Source organism: Barbatula barbatula, assembly GCF_947034865.1.
Source record: "Barbatula barbatula genome assembly, chromosome: 24".
NCBI classification, from domain to species: domain Eukaryota; kingdom Metazoa; phylum Chordata; class Actinopteri; order Cypriniformes; family Nemacheilidae; genus Barbatula; species Barbatula barbatula.
Window position 1 is genome coordinate 19,268,725 of NC_136787.1, and position 12,644 is coordinate 19,281,368.

Below are 12,644 nucleotides of genomic sequence, written 5' to 3' on the forward strand. Positions count from 1 at the left end.
ATTTTTAATTTTTATTTAGAACATGTAAATAACATTACAGAAAAAAACGGCATGAGCAACATAAACTCCAAAAATGATTAAAGAAAAATAATAATAAAAGGAGACATTCACAAGACGCCAAATACAGATTCATAATATCTTACAATAGACATAGCTTTTGAGTTTTTAACAATTTTAAGAGACTTCATTAACAGAATGAGTTCGTTAGAGAAAACCTTGTGTAAAGGAGGAGATTTTGACAATCTACATTTATGAATACAAAATTTGCCGTTCATGATGATAAAATTTACAAATTTTGAATATTTTATCATCATTCTCAAAGTAGCAAATAATTTCTTTCACATTCAGTGATATCGTTAGATTAATTTTAACTGAAAAAGTAAAAAAAACAATCTTTCCAAAATAAATCTACACTTAGGCAATCAGCAAACAAATGATTTAAAGATTCCTCACAGATGTTACAAAAGGAACATTCTTTCCCAATATCCATACAATTAGAAAGTCACATATTAGTTGGATATATTTTGTGTAAGATCTTCAGATGAATTTCTCTTACTTTATCAGAAATACAAAATTTGTAAGGGAGCAGCCATGCTTTTCTCCAATTAACATCTCTTACAATGGAATTCCAGTAAAATTTCCCTCTTGGAGTAACTCTCTTTTGTTCGTGAAATACTTGTCTTATATCTTTGTTAGTACATTTTTTATCAAAAATGTATTTACCATTTATAAGGAGATCGTAATCTTTATTTTCAACTTCATAATAAGTCAGGCACATTAAATTAATAAGCCCAGAGGGAATAGCTTTAATTACTACCGAAAATTCTTTAAATTTTATAGGAAAATTGAATTTGGACAAAAAAAACATAAGAGTGAATTTTTAAAGATGAATCAAATAAATCACTTAAATACATTAACCCGTGATCCAACCATTTCTCAAAAAATAAACTCTTGCCTTTCACTGCAATCAATTCGTTGTTCCATATTTTCATTCTGTGAGGAGAAAGATTATGCACAAAGCACCATTTCCAGGCCAAGAGTGCTTGCTCATGGAATTTAGACAGTTTTATAGGTAATTTAGATGGTAAGTTAAAAGAAATTTAAGACCACCGACCTTCTTAAAAATATTATGTGGAATAAAAGACCAGATTGAATCAGTATCAATAACACGCTGGCGTTGCTTAGTAACCTTCCTGGAGCGCGCAGTGACGTCACTTTATTTACATTAGCGAGTCACGCCTTCCGCAAATCCGTTCGGTACTGGATAAACGTCACCACGTCATTAATGTTTATGAACACGGCTAACTTCATAGTCGGATTCGTGAATTGCTTTGGGACATTACGCTAACTGCGCAAATGTTATCTAAATAAAATCGTTATGTAAGAGCATCCCACCTCTTTTGTCAACACTGCGTCAACGTAGCGTAACGGTGTTTCTTGTTTGGGCTTGTGATTTCAGTCCCAAAACACATAATAACACTTCGGCTCAGACATGTTCTAGATTGGGAAGCATTATAAATATATTTATTTGCTCGGTTGAGTTTGACTACGATTATTTTGCCATGAGGGTTTATTGCGCCCTCTGGCTGAACATGAACGCTAGTGCATGACTTCCTTACCAGTACAGAAATAAATAGATTTCAAACTATTCATACGAACGTGCGCAGTGTTCAATCCATGTTCACTTTAATTCTTCATGACATAAACAAGGTTTTTTCTGCACTGAGCTTTGAATGAACGCACCCTATCTGGACACCGATGTAAAACAAGAGGTCAGTAAAGCTTATGAAAGACAGTTTATTTAGCACCGGGCAGAAAGCGGCATGAGGGTTTTGTCAGGGAGACGGGGAGAAGGAAAGTTACTGCTGGATACGTCGGATGGACTGGATCTGAGGGGTCTGGCAATGGGAGCCAAACTCCTTGAAGTTTTTGTACTCCCCACAGTGACGGTCACACTCCACGATGTACTGGTATCCACGGTAACCAGGGAACTGATAGCACACAAACCTATAAAACAAACAGCGGTGAGCAATCACCTTTACAGGCGTACATGAGATATTGTCCGAAACAAGATAAGAGAGATACTCACGCTCCGGACTGAACACGCAAAGATCCCACTTCATTGTGGCACCATCCCATGGCCTGAAGAGAAGGGTAATCGTCGCTCAACTCGCCCTTACGGGCCAGATAGTTTTCCCTTTCATAGATGGTCATTCTACTCTCCCTGTGATTCTGTGAAGAGTCACATAAACTTTCAGCATCTTAGCAGTAATAGACCTGAACATTTGTGAAAGATTTAGGTAGATTGATAAAACAGGTAAACTCTTAATGTCTCTTATGAAATAAATGAATCATTTTAGTTTGATACAGATTGACTGACAGCTATCAGCTCTAAAAGGAGGTAAACGTACAACGCAGGAGATGGGTCTGAAGGAGGTCATCCTCTCAATGTGGTAAGCGTTGCTTCCTCCAAAGGCATCGCACTGAGGGTAGTCGCCGCGCTCCAGCACAAACTGATGACCCTGGTAAGATCCGTGCTCGTATCCCACCCACCTGTTTAGAAACACAGGTAGATAAACTATTAAGTAAGAACCTACTAACGTACACAAAAAAAGTGTGAGAAAACACTCACGCTCCGCTCTCGACTCTCAGTGAGCGCACAGTCTCGAACCCGAACTCCATGACGTTACAGCATTCTGAGGTGAACTCATGGTGACGACCCTGGAAACATTCCTCATCGTACACGATGATCTGGAATACAGAGATGATTTCAAGGGGCACGGTTACAGATTTGCATTTTGGGGAAGAGATTAAATGGGATGTGAATAAATATGATCGTCGTCCAGCCTTAAGGAGATTGCCAAAACAAATAGGGTTGCCTGAAAGCACGAGTGTCTGAAAGTTTTAGAAAACAACACGTTTTTGAGACGGTAAAGAGAGACGGCAGTTATTCAAACACACCTTCCAATGGCCAGAGAACTTGGTGCAATGGTGAGTCATCTTGTCTGTGTCAAAAACAAAGAACAAGTTAGTACAAGGATATTAAAAGGTGCATGAAACGTATAATTAACCAAAGGCAAATTACAAACATAATATAGTGACGTGCCAGTGAACCAATCACATTCTCACACATCACTGCGTGAAGTGCAAGCGCAACACGATAACACATGCAGGTGATCAACTGAACCAAAGTCAACGAATCGACGAATAGTCTCAGTTCTGAGAACAGCAGATGCTCATGGTCTATGCTAGCGGCCGGGCACGTGTCTGTGAAGGGTGGGAGTGTGGACAGAGAACGTGTTTGAGGGCCAGAGAGCTGAAGCAAGAGTGCGGAAGAACTCACCTCGCTTTGATGCCCTTGGGACGTCCTGATGTGAGAGTGGAGGCTGGCATTTGCATCTACCCTTTTAAAGCCTCCCCTGGCAAAGGGCCCAATAAAAGCCCCGGGTCAGCATGGAGGGAGGGGAGCGGCATTGTCCACCTGACAATGGAGGGGTTAAATCTGTACAGCTGTAGAAATGCCAACACTACACTTTGCCATGGACACACGGGTCATACATGCACACGTACAGTACATGTAAAAGGTGTACGGAGAATTGAGGGCGGTACCGTGTACAGGATGGGAAGATGCAGTTGTCCTGGAACACATGATCCTTGATGTATTGTGATGCTCTTGTTTCAGTGAACGCATGCGTGTTGTGTTTTTGACATCAGTTGATGGTTACCGTTCTATTGTTTGTACCTGAAGGAGACTTTTACTTCATACATTTTGCAATGGGTGATAAACAGCCATTTCTTTGAGTAACAGATGCGATAAAACATTTGTATTACTGCGCCATATGGAACATGGAACAAATAAAGTGCTGTTATATTGGTAAATCCAGCTGCATTGTGACAACATTAACATTTAGTCATTTAGCAGACGCTTTTATCCAAAGCGACTTACAGATGAGGAAACATTGGAAGCAATTATAACAACATAGGCAACAAAATACATAAGTGCATCAAACTAGTCCATTAAAGCCTAGCACAGTATAAAAAGCTTAGAATAGTGAGGTTAGTAAGTTATTTTTTTTATTTTTATTTTTTTATTATAAAGAAGGAAAGGGAAGAGAATTAGGAAAAATCATTCAGCGACGTGTTGACGGAAGAGATGCGTTTTTAGGCGTTTTTTAAAGATGGCAACCGAGTCTGCTGATCTTGTAGCAGCAGGTAGATCAATTTAGGTGACAATGAGTTATTTAGGTGACAATGAGTCTCACCTAAATAACCATCTACTGAAAACATCGTACGGTCATTCAATCTAAAGTAAAATAAAAAATCATATAGTGTTTTATTAATACACACTGTTCCAAAGCTGCAAATATAATTCAATTCATATAGAAAAACAATATAGAGAGGTGTTTCAAATAATTTCTCCACGTGGGATCCTTCTACTGCAAAACATAAACCGGCATTGATCAACACTCAAACACTTTATCATCACTTTAAACACACTAGCGTGACTTAAAAAATTAGAAAGAGAAATAAAATGATTTTGATTTATTTGATATCTTTCTTTAGGGCAATGAAAAGTAATGCAAGCTGCATTATATTTATCTATAATGTATCAATTTTTCTTTATGTATTATTTATATATTATGTTACATATACCATTCAAGGTGTGGTATATATTTGTCTTTTTGTTCATGTGTTTTAATTCATTTTACGATTACATTTTTAAATTCCTTGTTGCGATTATTTTCTTTGATTAGTTTATGTATTTTTATGTGAAGCACCTTGAATTTCCATTGTGTATGAAATGTGCTAAACTTGTCTTGCCATGCCTTATTTAATACTATTCTTCCACAAAACTGTTGTTTACATCAGGGTAACTGACTAGCAAACATCAACGGGTGTATCTCTCGTCGGAATCAGAGAGCAGAGTAATAAGGCTTATTTTGACGTGACCTCTGACCCGAGCATTCCTCTCATCCATATGCACCAGCTCTCGGGAGAAAAGTGCCATTGTCAGGGCTTTCCATTGACTGTAAAATGCTTACAGGGACTACGGAGAGAGCCTTCTGGGCTATGCAATGACCCTGCGACTCTGGCACAGACCAACTCTGATGACGGGGTCTTTCTATTGTACCCCAAGCCCCTCTACGTTCCCCTTGCCAGGGTATAAAAGCTAGAGCAGTGGTCAGAGGGGGCCAGAACGAGCCAGCCAACCCAGCACGGCACAGCTGTACTCAAGCAGGTAAGAGCCGAGCAAACGCATCCAACCAGAGTTTCCTTCACTACCTGTTCTGGACCTCAATACAAACAGAGTTGATATACTTTTTTATATTCAAGGATTAAAACCCTTTTAACAACATGAAGCCCAAACCCAATCATATCTCATTCCTCCTCTATTCAAATCTGACCCGTCTCACCAAACTGGCCCTGTGTACCTCATGATTTCTATTTTACAGAACCCCTTCATCATGTCTCACACCAAGTCCTCCAACCAGGGCATCGATGCCAAAGACAAGGGAGTTCCCACTCCCGCTGCCGGCAGTAAGGCTTCCAAGACCGGAGATCCTGGAATGAAGGGAAACTACAAAGTGAGTGTTCGTGTTTTTTATGACAGATTTCAATTTTGTTGCAAACACTAAGTGCGTTCTTCCTCCCAAACCTTTGCAGATCTTCCTGTTCGACCAGGAGAACTTTCAGGGCAGGATGATGGAGGTGCAGAATGAGTGCATGAACATTTGCGAGCGTGGAATGGACAGAGTTCGCAGTATCATTGTGGAGTGCGGCCCGTAAGTCTCTGACCAATGGATAATATCTAATGTGGATGGGAAAAACATAAGAGGCTGTAGCTAAACGTTGGACAGTCCCTGATGACTCACGGACGCCAATGACAACATCTTTTTTGTAACATGTCCACCGTCTTGTTCTCCGTACTCATGCTGTTATCCCTCCGCTCCTCTTTTTTTTTTTCTCGTCCACGTGTTGCCATCCACTGTCCCTGCTGCCCATGTCTTCAGCTTTGTTGCCTTCGAGCAGACTAACTTCCGTGGTGAGATGTTCATCCTGGAGAAGGGCGAGTATCCTCGCTGGGACACCTGGTCAAACAGCTACCGCAGTGATTGTCTCATGTCCCTCAGACCCATCCGCATGGTATGCCTGTTTGTGAGTGACGCGACTCCCGTGTTACACTTCGTTTACATTCGAATGCACGGCCGCGGCTATCTTGGTAATTTGTCTTTTCCTGAAATCCCAGGATTCCATGGAACACAAGATCTGCCTGTTTGAGCTGTCGGACTTCCAGGGCAACAAGATGGAGATCCACGAGGATGATGTGCCTACCCTGTGGGCGCACGGCTTCTGCGACAGAGTGGGCAGCGTGAGGGTCCCCGGTGGATCGTGAGTATCAAACAAACCTGAAATACTAAACGTGAGGTCAACTTTTACACATCATTACATGATTCTTTCTCTTCTTTTAAAGTTGGGTGGGATACCAGTACCCCGGATACAGAGGTTACCAGTATCTGTTTGAGTGTGGCGACTACAGACACTACAATGAGTTTTGCGCTTTCCAGCCTCAGATTCAGTCCATGCGCCGTGTGAGGGACATGCAGTTCCACCAGCGCGGCTGCTTTAACCTGACCGCTGCTAAACAGTGATCAAACCTCACAGCGGCCGTGTAGCATAGCAACTAGCCTCCTCATGGCGCTTTTTATCCCTGTACCTGACCCCTTTCTCAGGATGCTCCCCTTAGAATAGATTCATATCAATCGTCCCTGACACCAAACTGACTTTTTATGATGCCAATAATAAACATGTTTTGGAAAAACAACAGCTGACTGCTTTCCTTTCATTCTCATTTTCTAAAACATTGATGGTAAATGTCGTATCATAATTTAAAAAATGTATCAAATGACCAATCTGGACTGGTCAACATTGCATCTCCTTTACTACGTATAAAATACATTCATTATTAGTTATTATATTTAGAAAAATAGATTATATGTATAATTTAATCGTATATATTTTAGAATGTATATAATGCAACATTTATATTATTTGTAACTCAATTTTTAATGCTTTATTAAATCAATGCCATAAGAACAAGAGGTATTATGGTCACATTAACATTCGTTACGAAAATAGAAAAAGAAAGAAATAGAATTACATACCTTTAAATGTTTTCAGAGCATTACATGATTTCAGTGCTTTTTTGTTTATTGTTTGTTCCAAGAGATCTATATACAATTAGAAGTCATTACTAAAATGTGAAAAATGTGGTTTACATTAAGCCCACTTTTTCTTATGTATATGACATTTTCCTAATAGAATAAACAAATGTATAATATGTTGTTGTTTTCATTTTCTGTATAAAAAAGCGCATCAATTATACACATTTCTATCACACATTCCAGCTTTCTGTTCATATAGAATTCAAAAACGAGACCTCAACGTCACATGACGTCATTATAACGTGACTCTGCTCGAGCGCCTTCCGCTGTTGTGCCAAAAGAAACATTTGAGCCAAAATGGCGGCGCTGTTCACGGCACGGAGAGGTCAGTAGTGTTTCATTATTTCTGCTTATAAACACCAGTGTTACACATAATTCACCAGCAGCTAAACTACGTGCATGTGACTCGCGTGGATTTGCCGTTTATTAATACCGATGATCGATGCAGTGGTATTTAAAGCATATGATATTGTTTACTGTCTAACGTTAAATCTCTCTTTCACTTTGTCATAGATAACAATGCAGAAACTCTTTTCTTTTAAATAAGCTTGTATCGTTTACAAGACAAATAAACAAACAAATAGTATAATGCACTTGGAAATACTTATATTTGTAATTGAGCCTTAACAACAATTTGACGTGAAGGGGTGAATTTGCAATTTAAAAAGTAGGTCGTCTGTGCTGTGATAAATAGTTTACTGTCATATATGATTTTATAATGTTTCATTCAAAACTCAGCGGATGTGTCTGCTGTGCTGTTTCACTTTAATCGGTCACATCAAAGTATCGCGAGAACTGTTTTAAAGCTCGCGATACTCTGATGTCATACGCCGATCCGTTTGCGCAACGTCACATGACGTTAAACCTGCGACTGTGATTCTTCTTCCAGTCTTAAACAATATACGCCTTCTGCGCTTTTATTACATTTGTTTATATCAATATACCAGCACACAAACACATTCTACCACTTTAATCACATCTGTTATATTGTTGAATTATTGCAGAAGAATTGTATGACCCTTTACCTACTTTTACGGAATGCGCATGCGCATGCGCATTGGCTTTGGAATGCAAACGCGTTTCGTAATTAAACGCATTTCATCAAAGATACCAAAACGCAGTAAGATACTACTTCATAACGTGTTTACTTCACTACCATGCTATTTTGCACAGTTTTTACATGTTTAGAAGTTAATTCGTTATTAATACCGAATTGTTAACAGATTAAAATGCTTTAAAAAAAAATAAAAGTCTTTTCAAAGTGACTGCCATCATTGTTGTAAATTATTTTATAAGCGTGACATCCAAATGTTAATATACATCAAAGCACCCTCCTGTAATAAGCATCATTAGTGCTGTATTAATGATGTGACATCATTATTACTCTTCATGCTGAAGTCATTCCCCTCTCGCCCCTTTTTCAGCTCTGGTGGCGGCGGCGGCGGGCCATGGAGTCCGGTGTCTGTCTCAGCTCGCCGAGTTACCTGAGCTGCATCAGATGATGAGACAGACGTGTCGAGACTACGCTCAGAAAGAACTCGTGCCAATCGCTGGCCAGCTGGACAAAGAACACAAGTTCCCGGCCAAGCAGGTAAAAGGCACCTCAGCCTTTGAGCTCCAAACTGTTGCAGGTTTGAAAGGTTTTGTATTCACTGTGACAGGTGCGAGAGCTCGGAGAGTTGGGCGTCATGGCCATAGAGGTTCCAGAGAGTCTCGGTGGTGCTGGGATGGATTATCTGGCGTACAGCATCGCTGTGGAAGAGCTCAGCAGAGGATGTGCCTCCACCGGAGTTATCGTCAGTGTGAATAATGTATGTGACTTTCTGTCTTGATCATTTAAAGATGAGGTGACACTCAGTTTCTGCCAATCTCATATTAATCTTGAGTACCTAAACCAGACGAGAAGCACACAAGCACACAACACATCATCGCATTATTCCTTCTTGTTGTTGTTTACATTATGCACGTACGTGCTGATTGTCATCAAAACACCGACATATGACTTACCGCATGCAGTTCATGTCCGCCATCTTTTAGCGCTGGGACCTCGACATCTGTCCGTTTCAAATGATCTCCAAATCCAGCTCTATATCCACCGTTTATGTATAGTTTTTACCAAACTGCAGTGAACAAACAAACAAAGCCGAGTGAAGTGGCGTTGATGGGCGTGCTGCTCTTTTTAACGCTGTCTGATTGACGCGTGGGCGTGTTTTTCCGGGAGAATTGTCCAATAAGGGATTAAGAACCCTTGTTACGAAACTAAACTTTCTGAAACCTGTACGAACCCTGGCGAGTGAATTGATTGTTTTGACAAGTTGACCATGTTACGCTTGAGAATCCAGCGCCTTTTAAGAAGTCAGAATGCATGAAGTAGCATGTAAGCCCATCTTTAATTCTCACACTGCAACCTTTTGTTAAAGTTATGATTGACAAACTGATGGCGATGTGTTTTTGAATTGGCCGCTTGTTTTAGTCTCTGTACCTGGGTCCAGTTCTGAAGTTTGGCACAGAGGAACAGAAGAAACAGTGGATTACACCCTTCACCACGGGGGAGAAAGTGGGCTGTTTCGCTCTGAGTGAACCAGGTAAATACAGCTGCACTGTGACAGATTTATGTGCTTCTATACTAGTCTACCCAACCATATTTCTATGGAATATATGGAGCAATGTAGTTTACACATCTATAGAGTCAGAGCGTTGGCATATTGATGGCGATTGAGCACTTATGATTGTACTGTGAAGGAAACGGCAGCGACGCAGGTGCCGCTTCGACACTGGCCCGACAGGAGGGAGACGAGTGGGTTCTCAACGGAACCAAAGCTTGGATCACCAACTGCTGGGATGCTTCAGCCACTGTTGTTTTCGCCACCACCGACAAGAATCTAAAACACAAGGTGCACACCTGAAATATCACATTGTTTTTTCAGCGTAATTCAGAATTTGAAAAGCATGCAAGATGTATTCAACACGTTAAAGAGTGAATGAGGTCATTTATATAGTTCTGTCTTTCAAATCAGGGAATCAGCGCCTTCCTCGTGCCAATGCCTCATCCGGGCTTATCTTTAGGGAAGAAAGAGGATAAACTGGGAATTCGAGCTTCATCCACTGCCAACATCATTCTGGAAGACTGTCGGATCCCGCTGGGCAACATGCTGGGCACGCGGGGAATGGGTTTCAAGATCGCAATGGTAAGATTTCAATTGTGCCGATGTGCAAATCATACACACAAAATTTTCAATTTGATTCTTTTTTTACGTTTCAAATGACTGCACACTCTTCCACAGCAAACGTTGGACAGCGGACGGATCGGAATAGCTTCACAGGCTCTTGGGATCGCACAGGCGGCGTTGGACTGCGCCGCAGATTACGCCCATAAGAGAACTGCCTTCGGTGCTCCTATAGGAAAACTGCAGGCGATACAGGTCACATACAAGCCTTTACATGTGTACAGACATGTATCATGTGAACGACACACACTGAGGTTTTATCTTTATGTGTGAATGTCTTTTTCAGTTCAAACTGGCAGACATGGCCCTGGCAGTAGAAAGCGCTCGACTTCTCACCTGGAAAGCATCACTGCTACGGGACGCAAAGAAACCTTTTACTAAAGTAAGTGTGTTTTCTCAACATATGTTGTTAAAAAGCTCCCATAGATGTTAAATGCATAATCGAAGTAAAAAACACAAGTTCAAATTTCTTAAGATTGTTTATTTTTCTGTGTTCTCCAGGAAGCTGCCATGGCTAAACTGGCTGCGTCGGAAGCTGCTACTTTCGTCTCCCATCAGGTAATCAAATCTTCTAAAACCTATTTATTTGTCAGGACAAACCATTAAAACGTACACCAAATTGTTTTCATCAAAGGCTATCCAGGTGTTAGGTGGAATGGGATATGTAACAGACATGCCTGCAGAGAGACACTATCGCGACGCTCGCATCACAGAAATCTACGAAGGCACCAGTGAGATCCAGAGACTAGTTATAGCAAACAACATTCTCAAAGAATATCAACAGTAGGACAGATAGTCAGTGACAGACTGCCAATATGAAGATTTACCCTCATAAATGTGTTGATGTGCTGACCGATGTTGAAGTGCAGTTTCTTATATTTCCACAAGAGTGCAGTAGAGTGCCTGGACAATTCACAACTCAACATTTGAGTTTGAATAGTGACAAACCTGATGAAATCCATATTTGATTGTATATAAAATGTATTAAAATGCGTTTTTCAATAAATCATGATGTCACACTGTCATGCCACAAACACTGAATATCTTCAGTCGTATAACAGATCTGATGCAAAAACAATCTGTACTATGAGATTCATTTGAAGTTGAGTTAAAACCTTTCACTAGTTACGATTATTGGTAACACCTTACATTAAGGTACCCTTTATGATGCATTTATAAATAAAATAAATATAATAAATAAATGTTCATTTATGATTAATAAGTCATTTACAAATGTATTATAAAGCAGTTATAACTGCATGAAGTAGATATTTCTATGAAATACCTGTCAAATAGTGAGCAGGTGTAAGAAAAACAACACAACACCCTTCAGTGTCCATCTGACAGACTATATTATAAACAACATCAAGATAATAATCAATCTGCTTTCCAGTCAAATAAATGATGAATAAATACATTAGTTAAGCATTTATAACATGTGAGTTAAACATGGCTCAGGTATTTTGTTAAAATCCCTCTTTTATTCATGCGGTTATATCTGCTTCATAATGCATTTGTAAATGACTTATTAATCATTAATGAACACATTTATAAATGCTTCATAACGGGTACCTTAATGTAAAGTGTTACCCAATTATTACCTGGAAAAAATGAATGTTTCGATTAAAATGTAAATTGTAGCAGATTTGGTTTTTATGTTAATGTCAACTTTATGAAACTATTATTCAATGTTGTTTTATTGTATATAAACATACAGGCATTCAATCATTCTTGATTATTGTGTCACAATCAGAAGGGTTAAAAACTTGCATTATTATTTCTGAGGATTTATAAATATAATGATTCAAACTAAACTTGTATTGTCTGTGACGGGAACAGTTAAAAGGCATGGAGGGTCATTTTTTTTTTTTTTTAAATGATGAGGATTAGAAGCACAAACCCCTCGTCCGATTTTGAAGAAATGAGCTCTTGGACACATCTGGCTCCGGTCCACCTGCCGCAGAACTCGAATCTGTCATATGTGTCACCTCATGAACTAAGAAGTTGGTCATAGGCCTTGAGATCAGATAATGGTTTGAATCAGAATAAAGGTTATGACTCTGACCTTGGTCATCATCTCCTCAACAATACCTGACCGTCATTTCCGAAACTAATAACTCTATTATGCTGGTTTCCCCAGAAACATCAGCCCGTGCATTAAACAGGGCTTTTTATGACACACAAGGAATGCAAA

General features: G+C 39.7%; 3 protein-coding genes across 7 annotated transcripts; 2 read left to right on the forward strand and 1 right to left on the reverse strand.

Moving 5' to 3' along the window:
- Positions 1-17: 17 nt before the first annotated feature.
- Positions 18-3,445, reverse strand: cryba4 (crystallin, beta A4). Of its 3 annotated transcripts, none has more exons than XM_079448683.1 (6): positions 3,344-3,445; positions 2,962-3,005; positions 2,633-2,751; positions 2,412-2,553; positions 2,090-2,232; positions 18-2,007 (listed from the first exon to the last, which is right to left on the reverse strand). In XM_079448683.1, exons 2-6 carry the CDS (start codon positions 2,998-3,000, stop codon positions 1,860-1,862), a joined length of 591 nt encoding a protein of 196 aa, XP_079304809.1. In that variant the 5' UTR covers positions 3,001-3,005; positions 3,344-3,445; the 3' UTR covers positions 18-1,859. The 3 variants fall into 3 exon arrangements, with proteins under 3 accessions (XP_079304809.1, XP_079304811.1, XP_079304810.1); XM_079448685.1 differs by having other exon boundaries at positions 1,779-2,007; positions 2,962-3,000; positions 3,344-3,375; XM_079448684.1 differs by having other exon boundaries at positions 1,779-2,007; positions 3,090-3,357.
- A 1,424-nt stretch (positions 3,446-4,869) lies between these two features.
- On the forward strand, positions 4,870-6,889 carry crybb1 (crystallin, beta B1). Of its 2 annotated transcripts, none has more exons than XM_079448682.1 (6): positions 4,870-5,239; positions 5,454-5,585; positions 5,665-5,783; positions 6,012-6,144; positions 6,248-6,390; positions 6,473-6,889. In XM_079448682.1, the coding sequence occupies exons 2-6, from the start codon at positions 5,466-5,468 to the stop codon at positions 6,648-6,650; spliced, it is 693 nt and encodes a 230-aa protein (XP_079304808.1). In that variant the 5' UTR covers positions 4,870-5,239; positions 5,454-5,465; the 3' UTR covers positions 6,651-6,889. The 2 variants fall into 2 exon arrangements, with proteins under 2 accessions (XP_079304808.1, XP_079304807.1); XM_079448681.1 differs by having other exon boundaries at positions 5,200-5,239; positions 6,012-6,156; positions 6,473-6,815.
- Positions 6,890-7,444: 555 nt separating this feature from the next.
- On the forward strand, positions 7,445-12,555 carry acads (acyl-CoA dehydrogenase short chain). 2 transcript variants are annotated; one of them, XM_079449310.1, is made up of 10 exons: positions 7,445-7,548; positions 8,648-8,814; positions 8,885-9,034; positions 9,697-9,808; positions 9,966-10,117; positions 10,241-10,411; positions 10,508-10,645; positions 10,737-10,832; positions 10,952-11,008; positions 11,085-12,555. In XM_079449310.1, the coding sequence occupies exons 1-10, from the start codon at positions 7,521-7,523 to the stop codon at positions 11,235-11,237; spliced, it is 1,224 nt and encodes a 407-aa protein (XP_079305436.1). In that variant the 5' UTR covers positions 7,445-7,520; the 3' UTR covers positions 11,238-12,555. The 2 variants fall into 2 exon arrangements, with proteins under 2 accessions (XP_079305436.1, XP_079305437.1); XM_079449311.1 differs by having other exon boundaries at positions 7,546-7,673; positions 11,085-12,177.
- The last annotated feature ends 89 nt before the right edge of the window (positions 12,556-12,644 follow it).